The sequence below is a fragment of the Myxine glutinosa genome, chromosome 5, assembly GCF_964187855.1.
Source record: "Myxine glutinosa chromosome 5, kmMyxGlut1.1, whole genome shotgun sequence".
Lineage (NCBI taxonomy): Eukaryota > Metazoa > Chordata > Myxini > Myxiniformes > Myxinidae > Myxine > Myxine glutinosa.
Genome location: NC_136265.1, coordinates 43,652,528 through 43,676,930, shown reverse-complemented (window position 1 = coordinate 43,676,930; position 24,403 = coordinate 43,652,528). Strand labels below are relative to the sequence as shown.

Below are 24,403 nucleotides of genomic sequence, written 5' to 3'. Positions count from 1 at the left end.
GAGCTGTATCAATGACCTATCCGTTTGGTCTTTTAATACGCTTGCAGGGGCTGATCTAGGGATGGGGGGGGGGGAGGGAGAGTTAACTGGGTGCATGTGACCCCCTTACCTTTTTTACCTCCGCCATCTGGAATGGACAGAGGTTGTTTTCACCGCTGTCAGTTTGTTTGCGTGCAGGATATCTCAAAAAGTTATTGACCGATTTAGATGAAATCTCCTGGGCAGGTTGGGTTTGTGACATGGACGAAATGATTTGTATTTTGTGAAAATCCGGATCCGGTTACGAGAATTTTTTTTTCAAAGTCTTTCTTCGCCATTGAGAGATAGGGCAACAACGATATATCACACGATATTAAATAAAAGTTGTGGATGGATTCGGCCAAAACCTGGTGGGCAGGTTCAGTGTGTGACAAGGAAGAATCGATTCGATTTTGGTGAAGATCCAGATCCAGCTACTATAATTTTTGAAGTGATTCTTCACCATGGATCGATTGGTCCAAAAAGGATATATTGAATGATATTTCAAAACATTGTGGACGAATTCGGACAAAACCTGGTGGACATGTTTGGTTGTCACATGGACAAATCTATTTGATTTTGGTGACGATCCGAATACGGATCCAGATATGAGAATTTTAAAAGTGATTCTTCGCCATGGAGCGATTGGTCTATAAATGATATATTGAATGATATTTCAAAAAGTTGTCGACGAATTCGGACGAAACTTGGAGGACAGGTTGGGGTTGTCACAAGGACAAATCGATTAGATTTTGGTGAAGATCCGAATACGGATCCAGATTTGAGAATTTTAAAAGTGATTCTTCACCATGGAGCGATTGGTCTATAAATGATATTGTTACGGAACCCAACGTCGGCCTTTTTCCCCTTAAGAAGGGGGGATTAATCCCCTTGTCTATGGCTGACCGACGTGAGTCCTGAAGTCCCAACGCTCCTCCCAGTCGGGAGCAGCCAGGGTATTTGGTCTATGAAGAGTCCCAAGGACCTGAGTGCCACTCCTGACCGCGAAGCAGGGGAGGGACTCCCCTGCTTGAACCCCGGTTTTAGATGGTCTAGTTGCCGAGCGGTTTTTAGCAACCCGAGGTTCGAGTCATTAGCATTCACTAACCCGATTCCGAAACGTTGGCCAAAATCGCGCCACAGGTGTTCAATGTGGAAACCTCAAAGACGAACGGATGTGAAGAAGAAGAAGACAAAAGTAGGAAGAACAAATATGATTTATTACTAACTATTATGTACAAGACCAAAAGAACCAAGGAGAAGGAAAGATCAGAAAATAAAGACAGAAGGATGGAAGGACCAGAAGACACAGTGCAATATTAACTTACCTATACAAACTTACTTATACCCCAGGACAAGACACACAAAACAGACGACAGTCAGACTTACACGAATGGGGAACGAAGGCAGGAACGAATGGCTGGAAGGAGAGGAAGGTTCAGTTGGAGCAAGAGAATGGTCGGGCCGGGAGTGAGCAGCCGCCGCCCCTCTGCACTCGGGTCCACATGGCCGGGATGCTCGCAGCAATACGTCGGAGCTTGTCGTGGCAAGGCTGGTTGGAACAGCGTCTCCTTTCCCAGAGCTCTCTATTCGGGCTCCTTCAACTCTCTGGCTCCCTCAATGACTTCGTCCTTCACCTCTTTCACCAAGCAGACCCTCACTGAACTCTTGCGCGCATCTCTCTCCCTCAATCATCTCGGTGGGGGCGTCGCGTGACGGGTTATATAGGCCACACCCTCGAATCTTCACGAACCTCCCCGGTCGTTCTTTCTCTGCCCTCTCAAGCCAAACCCCTCATCCTTGGTTGGTTGATCGGTGCTGGCTCACTCCTCCCTCAGATGACGAGGGGGGAGACATGCCTTTCTTCTCCGAACCGACCGCGTGTTCAATGGAGGGCAAATGCAGTTGGCAATTGCGGACAAATGGGGAATTGAAAGGGAATCTATCTTATTTGAATTCGGTGCAATGTAGAGTCAACTAATGGGAAACACAACCTTAAACTAATACACATAATAAAGAAATAACTATTTAGAAGGGTATATGGTGGCCTGCGTGTATGCGATGGATTAACTAAGAGGACGACCTTTGACCTTTGCACACAAAACGGAGATATTTACAAGGAATTCATTACACTTACACAGGGTGATATTTACAACAATAAAAAAACACACGATTCTCAAATCCACATCACTGCACCCTCATCCTCTAGGCACGTCCTCGGGCCTATAAAACTTACTTAGTGTGACGCGTAGGTGTAGTTCCCTCTACATTTAACCTGACCCTGAGTGTGACAGTTTTAAAACACAAATAAGTATGTCCCCCTGCTGCATTGCACCCTGCCTAACAGATTTACGCCCACAGGATAACCGAATTGCGGAATGGTTTTCAACCTACACATGTACGGTGGGGAGCATTATTTACAAGTGACGTTATTTGTATTTACACTGCAACCCAGGACCTGTGATTTGTTCTTTTGGGGGAGGGGGGAGACAGCCGGCACTGCATCGATGCACCAGCACCAATAAAGAGCACCATAAAGCACCAAAAACGCACTGGAGTGCACAGTCACCACAGTTCATAATAAAAACCAAACCCCTGGTGCTGGTCTTCTTCTTCGGCTCCCTCTACTGGCCATTATTCTTCCAGATGTTGTCTTTCTTCGTCTTCTTGCTGGCGGCCTATTTGCAATAATAAAAAGCACAAAACGTGTCCACTTTTTATTTATGGCCCACAGGGGCCGACTAGGGGTGGTTCACCTGTGTGGCATAGGTGCCACGTCACCGAGGTCCGCAAGCAAGATCCTGGGCCATCGTGGCCGGTTCCAGCAGAAGGGCCATGCCCCAACCCGTGGGTTCCATGAATGGTGCTCAGCCACAGACATCTGGTCCATAAGTGGTGCATCGATGCAGGCAGCTTATTGTGGGGGTGCGGGCACACAATGGCGGACTCCCGCACGCTCCCCTCGGTGCCCGGAGAGCACGATCCATGGGTCGGGGAAGGAAGACAGAGAGGGCTGGTTAGCGAGGGGTAAGGTCACAAGGGTACACATCAATAAAGGCAATGCAAGGTGAGGTGCGTCTGGAGACTGAGCGGAAAAAAGCTCGTCCCTACCGTACGTCACCCCCCCCCCCCCATTACCTACTCTCTACCCTTGCCCTTACCCCATATGTACACACAAAAATCTACACCCTTACCGATTCGTCACTACTGTCTCGTCTTCCCCATCTTTCCCCTAAGACCAAATTCGTCACCACAATCCCACTAATCCAAAATTTGCCATCACCAATTATTCATCAATCCTCATAAGGAGGGAGAGATGGAACAACAAAGCACAATGTCACACCCACATCATGATGCATCTCACAATCCAAACATTTGCACAAAAAAAATAACAACAACAAACCATGGCATGGTGTGGAGCACCGTCGTTACCTCAGGTGAGTGGATGTAGATGGTGCAAGGAGATTTCCATCCTATCTTCCTTCTAAATGACATTAACACACTTTACACTACCCGGGGTCTTTCCCTGCCAATCCATTGGCAATCTTACTCTATACAGTTTTAAGAACCAAATTCCCATTGACCAAACTGTGGTGCTTCATCAATTTGGGGTCTCACTCCCCCGATTCAACTCCCGGTGCCTTTGCACAATTTCAGGACTGGGTCGTGTGGCTCTCCCAGCAGGTCTACCCACCTGCACACCTCCACCACTGCAGTTGCCTCCGAGCTTACCTGCTCCTTACCCTAACCTATCTAACTGGGGAAGGCCCTCTGGCGCTCTCCCCACTTGGTGCCCTCTGGCACTGGGCTACCCAGTTCCGTCCTCTGGATCCTCGGGCCCCATCCACAACTCTACCGGCTCCCAGAGCCCACCTGCGGCCTCACCTGGCCGACATCCTCACAGTGGCGGAGTGCCCATTTAACTACACACACTAACAGGCCACACGCCCAGCCATTTCCACATTACTAATGCACCCATCCAAATACCATTCTTCCACACGCACCACAGATGCCAATATCCAACCACAATTTACCTACTCCCTCTACCTAACTCTTAAACTACCCTCCCTGGGTATTCGTGATGGGGTCCATCCTCCCCATACACACCTTCGCACCATCCACTCCACTCCACAGTTTCCACCATACTCACTCCACACCATCCATTCCATACTCCATATATTCCATACTCCATGTATTCCACACAACCATTCTCCATACACCTGTATTTGCACACCTGTGCCATCACACCTGGTGCTTCCTGCACTCTCCTTCCTCCAGGACCATTCGGTCAACACAACACACAATCACCATTACTCAGTCATACACTGCTCCATACACCTGTTCACTTGCACACCTGTGCAATCACACCTGGTGCCTCCTGCACCCTCCTTCCTCCCAGGCTTCTTCAATCATTCAATACAATGCACAACCACAATTGTTCCTCATACACTGCTCCATACACTTTCACGCTCAACACACACATCTCTCCCGAGCATTGCCTCGCAATTCCTCATTTGCTCGATATCAATACTCTCACACACACGGCATCATCTGATCTACCTGGTGCCCTGCTAAAACTCGCGCTTCCCCATCGCCCCTTACATTATTGCGCTCCCTCGTCATTAACAACCATTCTAACCTCTCTATGTCCCCAACTACCTGTCCAATGTTGCTACTTACCTCTACCGTTACCTATGGTCATCTCTAGGTCCCTATACATTATCCTAACCCTCCCGGGCTAGTTTTCACTGCCAAACCCCATAAAACTATTGCTCATGTGCCCCGTGGTGTGAGAGATGGCAGAGTTGCCATCCCACCACATCAGGCATCTTCCACTATAAATTTTGCTCATTAAATTCCAGCCAATCAAAAATTTTCCAATCACAAATTCCCTATCCCTACCAAATGTCCTTTAACTTGAGCCTCGGTGCGTCGTTACCTTCGCAAAGCTCGGCTTCGCATGCGGGTGGTTTGTTGCCGGCGGTTTGGTCCGTCCGGCATTCGGTGCAGGGAAGGAGGTTTACTCGGGCCGAGATTCCACGCACCATCTCGGCACGGAACCGCCTGATGCCCCAATCTCGGCCGGCCGGAACGCCTCAACCACAAGGGGTCGCCGTGCCGACCCTTCCCCCCTGTCCTCGAACCGGGCCGCCCGCTCCGCTTAGCGGAGCACGGACGCGACTGTGCAGAGCGAGGCCCGGCGTGGATTGCGTACGGCGGTTCTTTCGAAACCGCCGTGGTTACGATCCCCGCTGGTTCCCGCTGCACACAAAGCCCGGCACGAACCGAGGGCTCGTTTCGGCTAAACGTCGATCCAACCGCTATCCCGTTTAGCGTCGATGCTTCACTTGCATGCTCACACCCCGCGTTCCGTTCCTTGCTCACACATCCAGCTGTCTCCATACCCTCCGTCATTGCACCTTCTCTTACACACCCCCCAGGTACACTCATAGACTTCGTCACACACCTGACCACCACACACCTTGGCACACACTTGTCGTTCATACACCTCACCAAGACACCTCTTTGCACCCACTCCTCGGTCACATCTTCTGTGACAACTACGGGTGTGCACTCACCTGCACACCCAATCACGTGCTTCACTACCAACTCAAGTGTGCATTCCCACACGCGCTCGACCATTCCAGGTGTGCATCCTTCCATTCCAGGTGTACATTCTCTCTCACCTGTCACAACCAACTCGTGCTCCGTGTCACTCTCACTACTCTCACCACCACACTCGGTCGCGCATTCACCCTTACTCTCGACAGCGCACTCTGTAAGCATGCACCCATCCGTTACGCCCCTTTCTCGTGCATCCTCTTGTGCACACTCTCCCGTTACGTCCTCCGTAACACTCACCACAGGTGTGCACTCTTTCGTTACATCCCCCGTAACACTCCCCATCACGCGCTTCCATGTGCCCCCCCCCCCCCCGCACATGCGCCACGACCAACTCATTCTCGACAGCATACTCACTCCTCGGCGCGCACTTTTTCCTCACACACCCCATAGTCGGACATCCTCGCACACCTCCTCCTTCACACTCTGTACCTGTCACACACTTTACCAGTGGCCTCTCACGAACACCCGGGTCTAAACCAACACCCAAGCTGACTGAATCTCCCCTCACACCATATACATTTCCGAGTATATCGCCACTCACCTCGGCACCTCGCCTCCACTCCTCCTCCGCCACCTGCAAACTCTTTATTTGGTCAGTAAGCACATCATCACGATTTGAGCACAGACCTTGTACATATTCCATCACCTCCTCCTTTATCTCCCTCTGAGTTTCCCTCCGTCTCTTCTTAATTTCACTCACCCCCTCTTCCACATTCTCTAATTTTTGCTTCACCTCTTTCATTTCCCGGTGCGCCCCCTCAATTTCGTCCTCTAAGGTCACCTTGATCGTTTCTATGTGCATCCTCACCTCCCGTTCTTTCGTCTCCATTGCCTCTGTCACCTCGTCCAACCTCTTTGTCAACCCCTCATGGACCATCTGGCATTCCCTCTTCGTCGCTATAAGTCCGTTTTTATCTCCTTCTGTGTCACCTTTAACCCCACGATTACCGCAGTGTTCTTCTCCACTTGCTCCACTAATTCCTTCTGTCCCACCGTCAGCTGTTCTACTCCCCTCGTCAGATCCTCTATGCCCCCCTGTAACCTAGCCGTCCTATTTCTCACCTCTTTCTCCACTCCTGACACCAATTGTTACGGAACCCAACGTCGGCCTTTTTCCCCTTAAGAAGGGGGGATTAATCCCCTTGTCTATGACTGACCGACGTGAGTCCTGAAGTCCCAACACTCCTTCCGCTCGGGAGGGTATTTGGTCTATGAAAAGTCCCAAGGACCTGAGTGCCACTCCTGACCGCGAAGCAGGGAGGGACTCCCCTGCTCGAACCCCGGTTTTAGATGGTCTAGTTGCCGAGCGGTTTTTAGCAACCCGAGGTTCGAGTCATTAGCATTCACGAACCCGATTCCGAAACGTTGGCCAAAATCGCGCCACAGGTGTTCAATGTGGAAACCTCAAAGACGAACGGATGTGAAGAAGAAGAAGACAAAAGTAGGAAGAACAAATATGATTTATTACTAACTATTATGTACAAGACCAAAAGAACCAAGGAGAAGGAAAGATAAGAAAATAAAGACAGAAGGATGGAAGGACCAGAAGACACAGTGCAATATTAACTTACCTATACAAACTTACTTTTACCCCAGGACAAGACACACAAAACAGACGACAGTCAGACTTACACGAATGGGGAATGAAGGCAGGAACGAATGGCTGGAAGGAGAGGAAGGTTCAGTTGGAGCAAGAGAATGGTCGGGCCAGGAGTGAGCAGCCGCCGCCCCTCCGCACTCGGGTCCACACGGCCGGGATGCTCGCAGCAACACGTCGGAGCTTGTCGTGGCAAGGCTGGTTGGAACAGCGTCTCCTTTCCCAGAGCTCTCTATTCGGGCTCCTTCAACTCTCTGGCTCCCTGAATGACTTCGTCCTTCACCTCTTTCACCAAGCAGTCCCGCACTGAACTCTTGCGCGCATCTCTCTCCCTCAATCATCTTGGTGGGGGCGTCGCGTGACGGGTTATATAGGCCACACCCTCGAATCTTCGCGAACCTCCCCGGTCGTTCTTTCTCCACCCTCTCAAGCCAAACCCCTCATCCTTGGTTGGTTGATCGGGGCTGGCTCACTCCTCCCTCCGATGACGAGGGGGGGGAGACACGCCTTTCTTCTCTGAACCGACCACGTGTTCAATGGAGGGCGAATGCAGTTGGCAATTGCGGACAAATGGGGAATTGAAAGGGAATCTATCTTATTTGAATTCGGTGCCATGTAGAGTCAACTAATGGGAAACACAACCTTAAACTAATACACATAATAAAGAAATAACTATTTAGAAGGGTATATGGTGGCCTGCGTGTATGCGATGGATTAACTAAGAGGACGACCTTTGACCTTTACACACAAAACGGAGATATTTACAAGGAATTCATTACACTTACACAGGGTGATATTTACAACAATAAAAAAACACAGGATTCTCAAATCCACAACAATATATTGAATGATATTTCAAAAAGTTGTCGACGAATTCGGACAAAACTTGGTGGACAGGTTGGGTTTGTCACAAGGACAAATCGATTCGATTTTGGTGAAGATCCGAATACGGATCCAGATTTGAGAATTTTAAAAGTGATTCTTCACCATGGAGCGATTGGTCTAAGAACGATATATTGAATGATATTTCAAAAAGTTGTGGACGAATTCGGACGAAACTTGGTGGACAGGTTGAGTTTGTCACAAGGACAAATCGATTCGATTTTCGTGAAGATCAGGATACGGATCCATATTTTGAGAATTTTAAAAGTGATTCTTCACCAAAGATCAATTGGTCGAAAAACGATATATTGAATGATGTTTCAAAAAGTTGTGGACGAATTCGGACGAAACTTGGTGGACAGGTTGGGTTTGTCACAAGGACAAATCGATTCGATTTTGGTGAAGATCCGAATCCTGATCCGGTTTATCAGTGGGACACAAAACGTAACCTGTTCAACGTGGCGGAGGTATGCTCCCGACCGAGTGCTGGTCTAGTTTGTCACGTGATCGTTGTGCGAGATTTCATTGGACAATCATTCTGCATCTTTTTTGTGCACGCAGCAATTCATCTGAGCTGCGTTACTTTTCACCTCCAGCTCTGTGGTAATTCCTGATCCGCAGTGTCCAGGTTTGGCTCCGAAGCGAAAGGTAAAATTTCTGTACAATCCTGAACTACGTCATCAAGTAATTCAAACCTTCAGTTGTTACATATGTGGAGCTATGCTCCCACGTCGAACTCCAACAATATGGACGCAACAACGAGCTGAGTTTCACAGAGCTGTTTATTCCGAGCTCGGCACGAATGCACTGAAAACGGCTAACCCGAGCAGCAATATATTTTTCAAATTCAAACAGCAAGCCACGCCTCTCAACGGGGCGTGGTATGCAATCCGAGTGACCGCCCGCTGATTACATCACCGGCGGGTACAAGAGAATTGTGTCCGGTAACCGCTACATGCCCCCCCCCAGAATTCACTTGTACATGGAGAGTCAGTTTGTGGGGGGCCTTAATGACCCGGCCGAAACGACCCCTGGCGATTCGTGTGGGGGTGGGAGGTGGCTTGGCGGCGGATGGTCGGGTGGGGGGCTTGTTCGACGGGGGACGGCCCCGCCGTGGAGGAAGGGCCAACCGTGGAGGTTGGTCGAGGTCCAAATGGGCCGGCTTGAGGCGGTCCATGGAGATATGGTCCGGTTTGCCGCCATTGTCGACGACGAACGACTTGTCGCCCCTCCTCAAGACCTGAAAAGGCCCATCGTACGGCGGCCGGAGCGGTCCCCGGTGCGCGTCGTTGCGCACGAAAACATACTCCGCTGTGCGAAGCGCTGGGGGGACATGGGGTTGAGGACAGCCATGATGAGAACGGGGCACCGGGGCAAATCTCCTGGCGGCCTCCTGGAGGACCGAGCGTTGGCGAGCCGCGGACCAGGGGCCGGTGGCGTCGGGGATGAACTCCCCCGGCACGCGCAGTGGTTGGCCGTAGACCAGCTCGGCGGTAGAAGCCTGGAGGTCTTCTTTAGGGGCCGTCCGGAGGCCCAATAGCACCCACGGGAACCTGTCAGCCCAACTGTCGTCCTGGAGGCTGGCCCTGAGAGCGGCCTTCATTGAGCGGTGGAACCTCTTCATTGAGCGGTGGCTTGGGGGTGGTAGGCCGTGGTGCGGTGAAGTTTGACCCCCAAGGCCTGAGCGACCGCACCCCAAAGCTCAGAGGTGAACTGTGGGCCTCTGTCAGAGGAGATGTCGGAGGGGGCGCCGAAACGGGTGACCCAGGTGCCAATGAAGGCCTGCGCCACGTCGGCGGACGTCGTTGACGTCAGCGGGATGGCCTCCGGCCACCTGGTGGTCCTGTCCACCATCGTGAGGATATGGGTGAAGCCCCGCGAGGGGGGAAGGGGTCCCACCAGGTCCACATTGACGTGGTCGAAACGCCGCGCGGGCACGTCGAATGGTGCCAACGGGGCTTGGGTGTGCCGGTGGACGTTCGCACGCTGGCAGGCGACACAGGCGTTGGCCCAGTCGTGGACGTCCTTCCGTAGCCCGTGCCAGACGAATTTCGCTGCCACGAGCTTCTGCGACGCTTTCCGGCCCGGGTGGGAAAGGCCGTGGATGGCGTCAAAAACGAGCCGTTGCCATCCAGCGGGCACAATGGGACGAGGTTGGCCCAGGGAAACATCGCACAGGAGAACTGTGCCTGTGTCCTTGAAGGGGACGTCGGACAACCGCAGGCCCGTGTCCGCTGTCTGGAGGGCTTGCACTGCGGGGTCGGAGATCTGGTCGGCCGCCATGCGGGCGTAGTCCACGCCGAGGTGGACGGCGCCCGCGACAGACCGGGAGAGGCAATCGGCCACAGCATTGTCCTTGCCCGCGACGTGCCAGATGTCCATCGTGAATTCGGACACGGCGGAGAGGTGGCGCTGCTGACGAGGCGACCACGGCTCTGAGACCTTGGCCATGGCGAAGACCAGGGGTTTGTGGTCCACAAACGCCGTGAATGGGCGGCCCTCTAAAAGGTGGCGGAAGTGGCGAACCGCCAGGTAAAGGCCGAGGAGCTCGCGGTCGAACATGCTGTATTTGCGCTCGTTAGGGCGAAGCTGCCGGCTGAAGAAGGCCAGCGGTTGCTAAGCCCCGTTAACCCACTGCTCATGCAAGGCGCCCATCGCGTAGTCGGAAGCGTCCATGGTAAGGGCGATGGGTGCGTCGAGCGCCGGTTGCGCCAGCATGGTTGCGTTAGCGAGGGCCAGCTTAGCGCCCGTGAACGCCTCGTCCATCTCCTCGGTCCAGGCGATGTCGTGCTTGGTCGGCGTAACCCTGAGGGCCTCGTACAGGGGGCGCATGAGTTGGGCGGCGCGAGGCACAAACCGGTGGTAGAAGTTCACCATACCCAAAAACTCCTGCAGGGCCTTGACGGAGCGGGGGCGCGGGAAACTTTTAACGGCCTCCACCTTGGTCGACAGCGGAACGGCTCCACGCTTCGTGATGCGGTGTCCCAGGAAGTCGACGGCAGCCACGCCAAACTGGCATTTCGCCGGGTTGATGATGAGGCCGTGCTGGCTGAGGCGCTCAAAAAGCGTGCGCAGGTGAAGGAGGTGCTCCGCCCGGGAAGTGCTGGCGATGAGAATGTCATCCAGGAAGACGAACAGAAAGGTGAGATCGCGCAGCACACTGTCCATCAGCCGCTGGAAGGCCTGGGCTGCGTTAAGGCCGAACGGCATTCGGAGGAACTTGAAGAGGCCAAAGGGTGTAATTACAGCCGTCTTCGGAACGTCGGCCGGCCGGACAGGTACCTGGTGGTAGCCCCGAATAAGGTCGACTTTGGGAGAAGATCACCCGCCCTGCCAAACGGGTGGAAAAGTGCTGGATATGCGGTATCGGGTACCGGTCGGGGGTGGTGGCATCGTTGAGGCGGCGATAATCGTTGCGCGGTCACCATCCGCCACCCGGTTTGGGTACGATGTGCAGGGGCGAGGCCCATGCGCTGTTCAAGCACCGCACAATGCCCAACCGCTCCAGCGCGTCGAATTCCGCCAATGCCACGGCGAGTTTGCCAGGGTCGAGGCGACGAGCCCTGGCGTAGACCGGTGGACCAGTGGTTGAGATGTGGTGTTCGACGCCGTGTTTTATGGTGATGGCCGAAAACGTCGGCCGCGTGAGGGCGGGGAACTCACTGAGGAGGCGGGTGAAGTCGTCCGTGGCCGGGAGCGCGCAGGCTAGCTTGGTTGGTGCGGAGCCGCTCAACGAACAAGCGAGAGAGCTGAAGGTCTCTGCTTTGACGAGCCGACGACGTTTTACGTCAACCAAAAGTCCATGGGCGCAAAGAAAATCGGCACCCAACAAAGCCATGGGCACGTTCGCCGTGACGAAATCCCACTTGAAACGCTGGCCCCCGAAGCAGAGTGCGACGCTGCGTGAACCGAAGGTGCGGATAGAGGAGCCGTTTGCGGCGACCAAGGTGGGGCCGCAAAGCGCGGCCTGCTTGTCCTGCCCCGAGGCGGGTATAATGCTCACCTGAGCTCCCGTATCACACAGGAAACGCCGCCCGGACGCGGTGTCCGTAATGAACAAAAGGCTGCCAGAATGGCCGACGCTCATGGCAGGAAGCGAGCGCCGGCCTGGTCGTTTCGCAACCCGCCGAAAGTGCACGGTGGGCGACACGTTCTGGCCTTCTGCCCGAACCTGGCGTGGTAGTAGCACATGGTCCACCCCGGTGGTGGCGGCGGCGCCGGTCATGTCATGGCGGCCACAAGGGGCGCTGAATTGGCCGGTGGCAGCGCCGGTCGTGGCGAGGGCGTTGCCTCGGCCGGACCAGGGTTCCAGGCGGCCGCTCCGAAGTGCCGCCCAGCTGAGAAAAATTTGTCGGCTTCCTTAGCCAGGGCGCAAGGGTCCTTGATTGTCGAGTTAGCCAAAGCTAAGCGTACCTGCCCGGGTAGCTGTCGGAGAAACAGCTCGCAAAAGAGGAAATCTGGGCGGTGTTCGCCGAGCAGGGAGAGCATGTGGTCCATGCGCTCGGATGGTCGAGCCTCCCTGAGCTCAGGCAGATCGAGCAGCTGTCGCGCGCGTTCGGCCTCAATGAGGTCAAACGTACCGAGGAGTAGTCGTTGGAGTGCGCCGTACTTGTCGGCGGTCGGCGGGCGCCGTAGAAGGCTCAAGACCCGGGAGGCGGTGGCGGCGTTTAGCGCGGAGACCACATGGTGGAAGCGAGTCTCGTCCGCCGTGATGTGCCGCAGAGCGAACTGGGACTCCGCTTGGGCAAACCAGACGGCCGCGTGCGATTCCCAGAAGCCAGGGAGTTTCAAAGCAACGGTCGACTCCATTGCCGTGTTCGTAAAAGAGGTCACCAATGTGGAGCTGTGTTCCCACGTCGAACTCCAACAATATGGACGCGACAACGAGCTGAGTTTCACAGAGCTGTTTATTCCGAGCTCGGCACGAATGCACTGAAAACGGCTAACCCGAGCGGCAATATATCTTTCAAATTCAAACAGTAAGCCACGCCTCTCAACGGGGCGTGGTATGCAATCCGAGTGACCGCCCGCTGATTACGTCACCGGCCGGTACAAGAGAATTGTGTCCGGTAAGCGGTAACCGCTGCAGTCCATTATTATGACGATCTGATGATGCGAATGGCGACTTTAGGTTTAGTACTCAGATTCTTTTCATCACATTTTGTCCATGTCCGTTCCATGTTCTTGTTGATCTGTATCGTAAATTGTTTTTGTATTTAAGTCGTTGTTGTGAAGATCCGTCGCAAAGATTCCAAAACCATCAGCTATTCTTTATATTCAGTTAGTGACAGGCCCGAGGCCTTTTTTCCTGAATAAAAATGTATAAAAAGAAAGAAATAAAAAATGTTCCTTTTTCCTAAATTTGCTTTCCTTTTTTTTAACCGTTCCTGAATTTTCCTCAATTTTCCTCAATTTTCCTGCTGCGAAAGTAAGTTGATGGTTGTATATCACCAATTCCAGGTATATGAACTGGATTTTCCTCGAATCATTTGCAATTTCTATTGTTTTGCGTACTTGGGTGTGACTATCTTGGAGATGTTTTCTTTGTGAACAAAGGCAACTAGAACGCCACTCAATAGAGCGCATACTCCCGCCGTGGGTCAAGTTGGAATAGTACGATTTCACAAAAGTTTGAGGGAGTAGTTCAGTGACAACACAAGACAAGACAACACAAGACAGACACTGCACAGATATATATTTCGAATATATAGAAGATAATGTTAAAAAAAAACAAGGCAATTTCACTTACATTTTCGGATTCAGCGTTCAATTCTATATAAGTGAGTGTATTTTGAGGCATGTGTGACTTCAAATACAATTGTAAGCCAGGAAAACGTTCGTTTCATTCCTTAGGGATACAACATGTAAAACTGGCCCAAACGTCAAAACAAAACTCGCTCATTTGAAGTCGTACAAGCTAAATGCGACCACTCATTCTTCTGGGAAGAATCCCGTGCACATGCTGGTCACACTTATAACTCACCTAAGTCTTTATAAGTTCATCAAATACTGATACCGCGATTGACATTTGCTGAGGTAAATGTTGATATTGTGGCGGACACAAAAGCCCACTGGCGTGGTGACATCATTCCACGCACCAAGTGGGCGGTGGCCACGCCCGAGGGGTAGGCGTGGCCTCATGATATACACCGGGCGACCAGCCCGGAGCAGTTCAGTGTTACAGTGTGCTCTTACAATAAAGACGTTTATATGTTACCGCTTGTCCGCTTCCTCCTTGCTCACAAGCAGCGCGCGTAACGCCGCGCTTTACTGGTGACCCTCGACGTTGGATCTGCCGTAGCGATCCTTCCGAACACGACGCCATTGCAATGGCCAACGACAAGGCAATGGCGATTAAACTTCCCGAATTTTGGGAGGCCCAGGCCGAAGTCTGGTTCGTTCAAGCCGAAGCCCAATTTCAGCTTCGGCGCCTCACCAACGACGACCTGCGCTACTGCCATGTCGTCGCCTCCCTCGGGCCCGGCACGGCCGCTCGAGTTGTGTCCGTCCTTCGCCACCCACCGGACGGCCACAAGTACGAGGCACTCAAGCGGCTACTCCTAGCCACGTTCGGCCTCACGGACGACGCACGGGCCGACCGCCTCCTGGATCTCCCCGAGCTCGGTGAGACGCGCCCGTCGGTCCGAATGGACCATATGCTGTCACTGTTGGGCGACGAAGCCCCCGGTTCGCTATTCCGGGCGCTTTTCCGGCGCCAACTTCCAGCGCAGGTTCGCCTCGCGTTGGCCGGGACCGAGCTAACGGAACCCCGAGCATTGGCAGCCGAGGCGGACAGGTACTTCGCCGCTTCGGACACGCGGGCGAGCGTCGGCGTGGCCGTCACGGCCCTCGACGCTGATGTTCAGCAGCATGTTCCACAGCATCAGCTTCTACAGCACGCTGATGTTCAGCAGCATGCTGATACACACCTCGTGAACGCGGCCACGCCCCGCCCACCGCCGCGGCGAAAACCGCCACCGCGGGGAAACCCGCCAACTCCACCGGCCTGGCGGAGCCAGCCGCGCTCCTCCAGCTCCACCACCTGGTGCTGGTTCCACGCCAAGTTCGGCCACGAAGCTCGGCGGTGTCATCCGCCGTGCTCCTTCAACGGGTCGGGAAAACGCCCGGGCCGGCGCTCAATAGTGGCGATGAGCGCCGGCCGTTCGAGCAGCCTGCTGTTCATAACGGACACCTTCTCCGGGCGCCGTTACCTGTGCGACACGGGAGCGCAGGTGAGTGTCATTCCCGCCGGCACGTCAGACAAGCACGCCGCGGGTGGGGGCCCCGCACTGCTTGCCGCGAACGGGACGCCCATCCGTACGTATGGAAAACGCTGCCTCTCTCTGCGGTTTGGAGGGCAGGTTTTCCGATGGACGTTCGTCACCGCCGACGTGCCCATGGCACTGCTTGGCGCGGACTTCCTGTGCGCTAATGGGCTCCTGGTCGACGTCAAGCGCAGACGGCTTGTCCAGGCCGAGACGTTCAGCTCGCTCGCTTGTGCGTTGCCCAGCTCAACGAGCGGCTTGCCAAGCGGCTTGCCGAACGATTCGGTTCCGGCCACGTTGGTCTGTACGCTTCCGGCAGCGGACGCATTCACCCGCCTCCTCGCCGGCTTCCCGGCCCTCACGCGGCCCACCTTCTCGGCGGGGGCCGTCAAGCACGGGGTGGCCCATCACATCCCCACCGTCGGGCCACCGGTCTACGCCCGGGCACGCCGCCTCGAGCCGACGAAGCTGGCGGTGGCAAAAGCGGTGTTCGCTACCCTGGAGCGACTCGGCATCATTCGGCGCTCAGAGAGCGCTTGGGCATCGCCGCTGCACATCGTGCCGAAGCCCGGCGGGGAATGGCGACCGTGCGGGGACTATCGCCGTCTCAATGACGCCACGACTCCCGACCGCTACCCCGTCCCCCACATTCAGGACTTTTCCGCCCGTTTGGCGGGCAGGTCCTTCTTCTCGAAGGTGGACCTCATACGCGGCTACCATCAGGTCCCCGTCAGGCCGGAGGACGTCCCGAAGACGGCGGTCATCACGCCATTCGGACTCTTCGAGTTCCTGCGCATGCCCTTCGGTCTGAAGAATGCGGCTCAGGCGTTCCAGCGACTGATGGATAGCGTCCTGCGCGACTTGGATTTTGTCTACGTCTACCTGGACGATATCCTCGTCGCCAGCGCGTCCCACGAAGAGCACCTACGCCACCTCCGCACGCTCTTCGAACGCCTGGGCCAGCATGGCCTGATTGTGAACCCCGCAAAGTTCCGGTTCGGCGCCGCCACAATCGATTTTCTGGGGCACCGTGTCACCAGGCACGGAGCCGTCCCCCTGCCGGCCAAGGTGGAGGCGGTGAAGGGGTTTCCGCGCCCCCGCACGATCAGAGGGCTGCAGGAGTTCCTGGGCATGGTGAACTTTTACCATCGGTTCCTGCCCCGTATCGCCCAGCTCCTGCGCCCCCTGCACGAAGCTCTCCGAGGTAAGCCGGGCAAAGGCGACGTTACCTGGACCGAGCAGATGGACACGGCGTTCACGGGCGCGAAGCTCGCCTTGGCTAACGCCACCATGCTCGCGCACCCGGCGCCCGATGCACCGATCGCCCTCACCACCGATGCCTCGGACTACGCGGTGGGCGCGGTGCACGAGCAATGGGTGCGTGGAGCTTGGCAACCGCTGGCGTTCTTTAGCCGGCAGCTTCGCCCGCCCGAACGCCGTTTCAGTACCTTCGACCGCGAGTTGCTCGGACTTCACTTGGCGGTCAGGCACTTCCGCCATCTGCTCGAGGGCCGGGCGTTCACTGCCTTCGTCGACCACAAGCCGCTGATCTTCGCGATGGGCAAGGTCACCGAGCCGTGGTCGGCCCGGCAGCAGCGTCACCTCTCGGCCGTGTCCGAGTACACCACGGACATCCAGCACGTCGCGGGGAAGGACAACCCGGTGGCGGATTGCCTTTCCCGGGCCGTCGCCCACGCAGTCCACCTCGGCATCGACTATGCCCGGATGGCAGCGGACCAGGCCGCTGACCCCGACGTCCAGGCCTTGCGGACCGCCGTCACGGGCCTCCGCGTCACCGAGGTGCCGTTCGACGGCGTGGGCGCGGCCCTCTTGTGCGACGTCTCCCTCGGGCGTCCTCGCCCCATCGTGCCCGCGGGCTGGCAGCGCCAGGTGTTTGACGCCATCCACGGCCTGTCCCACCCGGGCGCGAGGGCCTCCCAAAGGCTGATCGCCGACAAGTTCGTCTGGCATGGCCTCCGGAAGGCCGTCCGCGGCTGGGCCAGGACGTGCCTCGCGTGCCAGCGCGCCAAGGTGCACCGGCACACCCAGGCCCCGTTGGCCCCGTTCACGGTGCCGGAACGCCGGTTTGACCACGTCCACGTGGACCTGGTGGGACCTCTGCCCCCCTCGCGGGGTTTCACCTACGTCCTCACCATGGTGGACCGCACCACCCGGTGGCCGGAGGCCGTGCCCTTGGCGTCGACAACGGCGGCCGATGTCGCGCAGGCTTTCATCGCCACCTGGGTCGCCCGGTTCGGCGCCCCCTCAGACATCTCATCCGACCGCGGCCCCCAGTTCACCTCGGAGCTCTGGGGGGCGGTTGCGCAGGGGCTCGGGGTCCGGCTGCACCGAACCACGGCCTACCACCCCCAGGCTAACGGCCTGTGTGAGCGATTTCACCGCTCATTGAAGGCCGCGCTCCGGGCCACCCTCCGCGACGGCGGCTGGGTCGACAGGCTCCCCTGGGTCCTGCTGGGCCTCCGGACGGCGCCCAAGGAGGACCTGCGCGCATCCGCGGCGGAGTTTGTCTTCGGGCAACCGCTGCGGGTGCCGGGCGAGTTCCTCCCCGACTCCACGGCACCATGGTCCGCGGCACAGCAGCGCTCCGCTCTGCAAGAGATCGCCCAGAGGTTCGCCCCGGTGCCAACGGCATGCCACGGGCACCCACCGACGCACGTCGCCCCGGAGCTTCGCACGGCGGAGTACGTCTTCGTCCGCCACGATGCCCATCGGACACCACTGCGGCCCCCGTACGACGGGCCTTTCCGCGTGCTGGAGACCGGGGCGAAGCACTTCACCCTGGACATCGGCGGTACTCCTGACCGCGTTTCGGTAGACCGCCTCAAGCCGGCCCACCTCGATGTGGACCATCCACCGCCAGTGGCCCGACCCCCACGTCGGGGCCGCCCTCCTGCGGGCGGACCCCCGGCACCGACCAGCCAATCCGCCCCCCGGTCCTGCACCCATCCCAGGGGCAGCCAGGGGCATCCCACCTGGCATCCCTGCACCCCGGACGCCGCCGATCGCCAGGGGGCGCTTCGGCCGGGTCATTCGTCTGCCCCGCAAACTGGCCCTCCAGGTGCGCGGGAATTCTGGGGGGGGGGCGCGTGTGGCGGACACAAAAGCCCACTGGCGTGGTGACATCATTCCACGCACCAAGTGGGCGGTGGCCACGCCCGAGGGGTAGGCGTGGCCTCATGATATACACCGGGCGACCAGCCCGGAGCAGTTCAGTGTTACAGTGTGCTCTTACAATAAAGACGTTTATATGTTACCGCTTGTCTGCTTCCTCCTTGCTCACAAGCAGCGCGCGTAACGCCGCGCTTTAATATCTCTTCTGAGGTAAAGAAAAAAAAAACAGTTTTAAAGCATTATACGTATCAAACGATACATTTTATGAAACGGGGAAACCGAATACACACTTTGGTTGCTTTAAAATGACAGAATATGTCTTTATTAGAAAAAAAAAGAAGAACCTTGAAGACGATGCTGCTAATAAAATACACCGCTCTAACGCATAACCATGAGTTTAAACTACATTTACAACAAATATGAAAACTATTTTCATATCACAATGTTAAATATAGTATATTGAAGATAATGTTAAAAAAAATTAGCCCTATCTTCCAATGGTAAACAATCCTTCAAAAAATTCCTGGATCCGGAATAATATCCTGAGCTTCACCAAAAACTAATCAACTCTTCCTTATCCCAAGGGCAATCATCCCACCAACTTTCATCCAAATCCGTTCAGAACTTTTCCAGATATCTTGTTCACAAACACACGAACACACACACACACACACACACACACACACACACACACACACACACACACACACACACACACACACACACTCGGACACGATCGAATGCATTACTCCCTGGCGGGAGTAACTAATCACAACATCCATGGATCTATCATTTAAAAATCGTCCATCGCAAATGTTTCCACTTGGTGTGTTGAATCGTGAATCTCAACTACAAACAAAAGTTGCTTTCTCAAAGTAAGACGTGCATTGATTTCTACATATTGCAGATGAGCTCCCACTTTGGACAAGAAACGCCAACAAGAAGACAAATGAGCCACATGATACAGATTCAGGTTGTACGCAACCTTAAAGTCCCAGGTACCATCGTGCATCTCCACATCTGGTGCTTCTCCTCCAATGATGCTTCCGCTGGCTCCGGCCAATGACTTCAGACCTGCTCATAGAACCACAGACCCACTTCCACTGAGCACATGAGATGGATCACGCAGGCACTGCACCTCATGCCATCTGTGACCTGCTCGTTTGGGACAGTAGACACAGAAGTCAGCAATGAACTGGTGGATTCTAGCAACATTACCTGCCATCACCAATATTAGTTGATACTGTCTTCTACTGACTCCTCTCTGACCTATCCCCCCCCCCCCCCCCCCAGCCCTGTCTGTGCTCTGTCCCCCAAATATTCCTACAGGTTGCACAAGATCTGCCAGCAACCCTCTGATGGTTAAACTGCCGAAATCTCGGCTCTCTGCTCACCTTCACTCCTTCATTCCTCTTTTCTCCCGCCTCTGGAACAAACTCCCTCACTCTTCAATCCCACTCCTCCCTCCAGGTCTTTAAAACAGCTGTTCACCACCATCTCTTATCTTCCCCCATCCAAAACCTTGATCTTTTCTACCCCCGTTCATTCACCCCAGATCCACTTTTCTGAAATACCGACTCCTTTCCTGGAGGTCCTTGCATTGTACATGTGTTGTTTTTTTTTACCTCCCACCCACCACCCCCTTCCCACGCCTCCCCCCCCCCCAAGCCCTCTCCCTCCCACAGATCTCCCGAGGTCCCTGCTCTCAAATGTTGTACTTGTGTGCTTCCCTCTCTCTCCCCATCTTGTCTCCCGCTCCCTTTATTTCGTCTTATGCGTCTGTTTATTTTTTTGGTCATTAACGTTAGCTCTTACACGAGCCTCGATTTTGTATACAAAAAAACCAGAGGTGCACAGCTGCCAGTTGGAGTGGACAGGCAAGTCAGCATCCGAGGACCCAAACACAGCAGCAAAAACCCGCAAACGGACATACAGATCATTCTTCCCCGACACCCACTGCCTGATACGTCTCTTCTGCACGATGCCCGTAACATCATTTGAGTGTGAGCAGTCCATTCGCGGACTGAGACGTCTGCAGACAACAATGTGTGACCATCAGATGAATGGACTGCTACAAACACACATTCACTATGGCATGAATTTAGATATAAATGGCATCGTTTATGACTTCACAAAGCGAAATCCATGGAGAATGGAGCTTTGGACATTCTTAAGTAGAGCTAGGACTACGACGTCTAACAATGTACAAATAGTAAACCGTCACTTCACTCAGTAGACCAACACAAGCTTCCATTCATCACTATTGAGGACAATATCTGTCTTTTAGCCAAATATTGTCAAGTGAAATAAAACAGAAGACGAATACATTGACTTGAATCAGGATTGGTGGTAGATTTTGCGATGTGTGAATATTTTAACCTCAAGTGAACCCCTCTAAACGTTTTCTGGATCCGCCCCTGGCTTGTCAAGTCCATTCGGGAAACATTACTTTCCAGCCTTGCAAAGTCCTGCTCGTTTACGCTGTGGTTACGTGTTTGTGCACTTTGCGGTGGCCATGATGGTGTAGAGAGCGGTTGTGTCTCTCTTCCCACCGCTCCCCCACCCCTGGTCTTTGTTTCGAGGCCTGCAATTTTTATTTCATATTTACATCCACCATACTCGTACATCGCTTTCTCGTCACAAGATTATTGGCGACGTTTGACGTGTGTATGTTCTTTATTTGAGACGTTGAAGCGCTCTTTAGTCTTTACCCTTTCGTAGCGGAAAGGGCGGAAGGAAGTGAAGCGTCTCGTCATGTACAAGTCCCGCATGGCGGAGTTCGGGCCCGATTCAGGGGGACGTGTCAAGGTTTGTGGATTATAAGCGTTACGGTCGCGCACAAGTGGCCAATGTGACCCGAATCCGAATGGTGGCTGTTCTGCCCGTCCAGCTGTCCTTTCATTCTCTTTTTTATTCCCTTCGTGTTGATTTATTGACGTGTACATATAATCCTGTGTCGGTATCACTTCCCCTGACGCTATTTAACCGGGTAAAGTAGCATTACTCATTAGGTAAGCAGACCGATGCCATCGGAAATTATACCGGCAAAACAACTGACAAATATTCCCAGCTCTGGTTAAGTTTGCACTCCTTTGTTTCAAAGTGCCCAACGAGCCTCCCACGAGGATCGGGGATTATACCGGCAAAATAACTGGCAAACACCTGTTCTGGTTAAATTTGTGAATTTGCACTGCTTTGTTTCATACATTGTCCTAGCCTCGTACCACCAACACCGCAAATTATACCGGCAAAATAACTGGCAAACGCCTGTTCTGGTTAAATTTGTGAATTTGCACTGCTTTGTTTCATACATTATGTCCTAGCCTCGTACCACCAACACCGGAAATTATACCGGCAAAATAACTGGCAAACACCTGTTCTGGTTAAATTTGTGAATTTGCACTGCTTTGTTTCATACATTATGTCCTAGCCTCGTACCACCAACACCGCAACTTATACCGGCAAAATAACTGGCAAACACCTGTTCTGGTTAAATTTGTGAATTTGCACTGCTTTGTTTCATACATTATGTCCTAGCCTCGTACCACCAACACCGGAAATTATACCGGCAAAATAACTGGCAAACACCTGTTCTGGTTAAATTTGTGAATTTGCACTGCTATGTTTCATACATTATGTCCTAGCCTCGTACCACCAACACCGCAAATTATACCGGCAAAATAACTGATAAATAAACATTACCGGTTCTGGTTAAATTTGTACTGCCTTGTTTCATACATTGATTGTGTCCTTCTAACATCTTATTAGTTTTAAATAGTCTCTTACTGTTAATGTGCAATTGGTCACTGGCTTTGACGCCAATACAAATTCATATCATGGACCCTAGGCATCAAAATGCAACATGTATCAAATGAACAGTTTCAAATGGAGCACCTCGCCACCATGAGAGTATCGAAATTGCATCAGATGTAGCAATAAATGTGAATTGTTGCTCTCAGCTTGCCGGCTGCACGACTGAAGACGCCATTTGCATTTTTGCCACCTTCATCCCTCCCCCGGTTATAACCCCGTGCGGGCAAGGGCAACTTGCTCGTGATGCCAAGTGATAGTAAACGTGTGTTGTGGTTTTTCCCTGAAACTTCATGACATTGAAGTCCGAAGTTACATTTTGATTATGCCATGAATCAATTCGTCCACTAATTTATGTCATAATCTGTCCACACCTTTTTGGAATGTCCTGCTATGTATTGTTTTTTGCCCCCGTCTCTCAATGGTGGACAATCACTTTAAAAAAACTGAAATAATTATCGTATCCGAATCTGCATTCTGATGTTCACCAAAATTGAATCTGTTTGTCCTTGTCACAATGTCAAGCAACCAACCTGTCCACCAAGTTTCGTCCGAATCCGTCCACAACTCTTTGAGATATCGTGTAAAATATCGTTTTTTCACTTATCTCTCAATGGTGAAGAATCAGTTTTAAGATTCTCAGATCCGGATCTTCCCCAAAATCCAATCGTTTAGTCTGTGTCACATACTCAACCTCTCCACCACATTTAGTCCGAATCCATCCACAACGTTTTGAGATTCGGTGGTGGAGGTACGAATAACATATTGCAGTAATGCAACATTTACAATACCTCCTTAGACTTCGAGTGCATCCATACAACGTCCGCCGTTGTCATGGCACAAGCTGGTTGTCAGGTGTTTCTCCACGTGTGGTGTGAAAACTGACACAAAATACCATGTGTTATGGTTCCAAATGCTCCCTGAATGTGGTTTCAGTTCATCAACAGATGCCATGCGATGTTCCGCAACCTTAGCCTTGACGTAACCCGACAGAGCATTGTCACAGGTGCTCAGGTCATGACTGCGCGGTGGCCACAGAAGCTGTCATTCTGTTTTCATTCATGATCTGCATCTGACAATTCACAAATGACAGTTGGTTTATATGCTTTCGTTGTGTGACGTAACGATGAATATGAAACGCCCAACTCTGCAGAACGCTTCCGTAATGATTTTTTTTGGAGATCTGAGAATGGATTGTGCCGTGTATACAGGGTTTACACAGTTATCCCATAATGCCGTGCGCGTTGCCATGTTGATTGTATTCACTTCCCTGGCAACGATGGCATCAGTAGCTGGCAATCTAGCACGTTAATCTCATTATTCTGATTGTAGTGGAAGGCTACGCTAATCATTTGGCCTTGTTCGGTCTTGTTTACCTTTTCTCATTTGTCAAGCTTGCCAATTGAGATGGCACCCACGCACTGCATCATGGGTACTGAAACACCTCTGACGGCGTGATTTTGTTTGGTGTGTTTTTGTCAGGGTGTTACTATAGTCAAGGCACTTGTTTATGGAAACGTGTCCCGTTACTTTGGGAAGAAGCGCGAGGAAGATGGACATACGCACCAGTGGACCGTGTACGTGAAGCCTTTCCACAACGAGGACATGTCCACGTATGTGAAGAAAATACAGTTTAAACTCCACGAGAGCTATGGAAACCCACTCAGAGGTAAAACTTGTTGGGAGAATGTCCGGGCTATTTGGGGTACATACATGCAAGCAGGTATGTACTTGTTATTTTGAACTGTCTATTTATTGGATGCAAAGTTGAGGCTCGTGGAGGAGCTAGAATATGGGATGAGTCAGGACGTAACAGGGGAGGACACACGAACAGCGGGGTTGAGGGAGACTTGGACAATTAATGGATGTGAGGAAGATTGAGGGGTATGGGAGGATGCACAGGGTGGATAAGATCGATAGAAAGTAGCAAAACTCTCAGGAAGTAACGACTGGTAATTTCGAAATATATGAGTTTAGGGAGGATTAACAAGGGGAGACAAGAACATGGTTTTGGATTGGGGATGATCTGAAATGGTGGGCAACAGCTGTCTTGAAGACCGGAAGGGAAGAAGAA

At 53.2% G+C, this 24,403-nt stretch overlaps 1 protein-coding gene across 2 annotated transcripts in view; it reads left to right on the top strand.

Annotated features, from left to right (window-relative positions):
* The first annotated feature begins 21,020 nt into the window (after window positions 1-21,020).
* Window positions 21,021-24,403, top strand: part of YEATS4 (YEATS domain containing 4) — a 45,747-nt gene continuing 42,364 nt past the window's right edge. The window contains exons 1-2 of one of the 2 annotated variants that reach the window (XM_068117220.2): window positions 21,021-21,327; window positions 23,812-23,998. In XM_068117220.2, the coding sequence (XP_067973321.1) occupies window positions 21,274-21,327; window positions 23,812-23,998 (241 nt within the window). In that variant the 5' untranslated portion in view covers window positions 21,021-21,273. The remainder of the gene's footprint in view (window positions 21,328-23,811; window positions 23,999-24,403) is intronic. The other variant, XM_068117221.2, reaches the window with a different exon arrangement.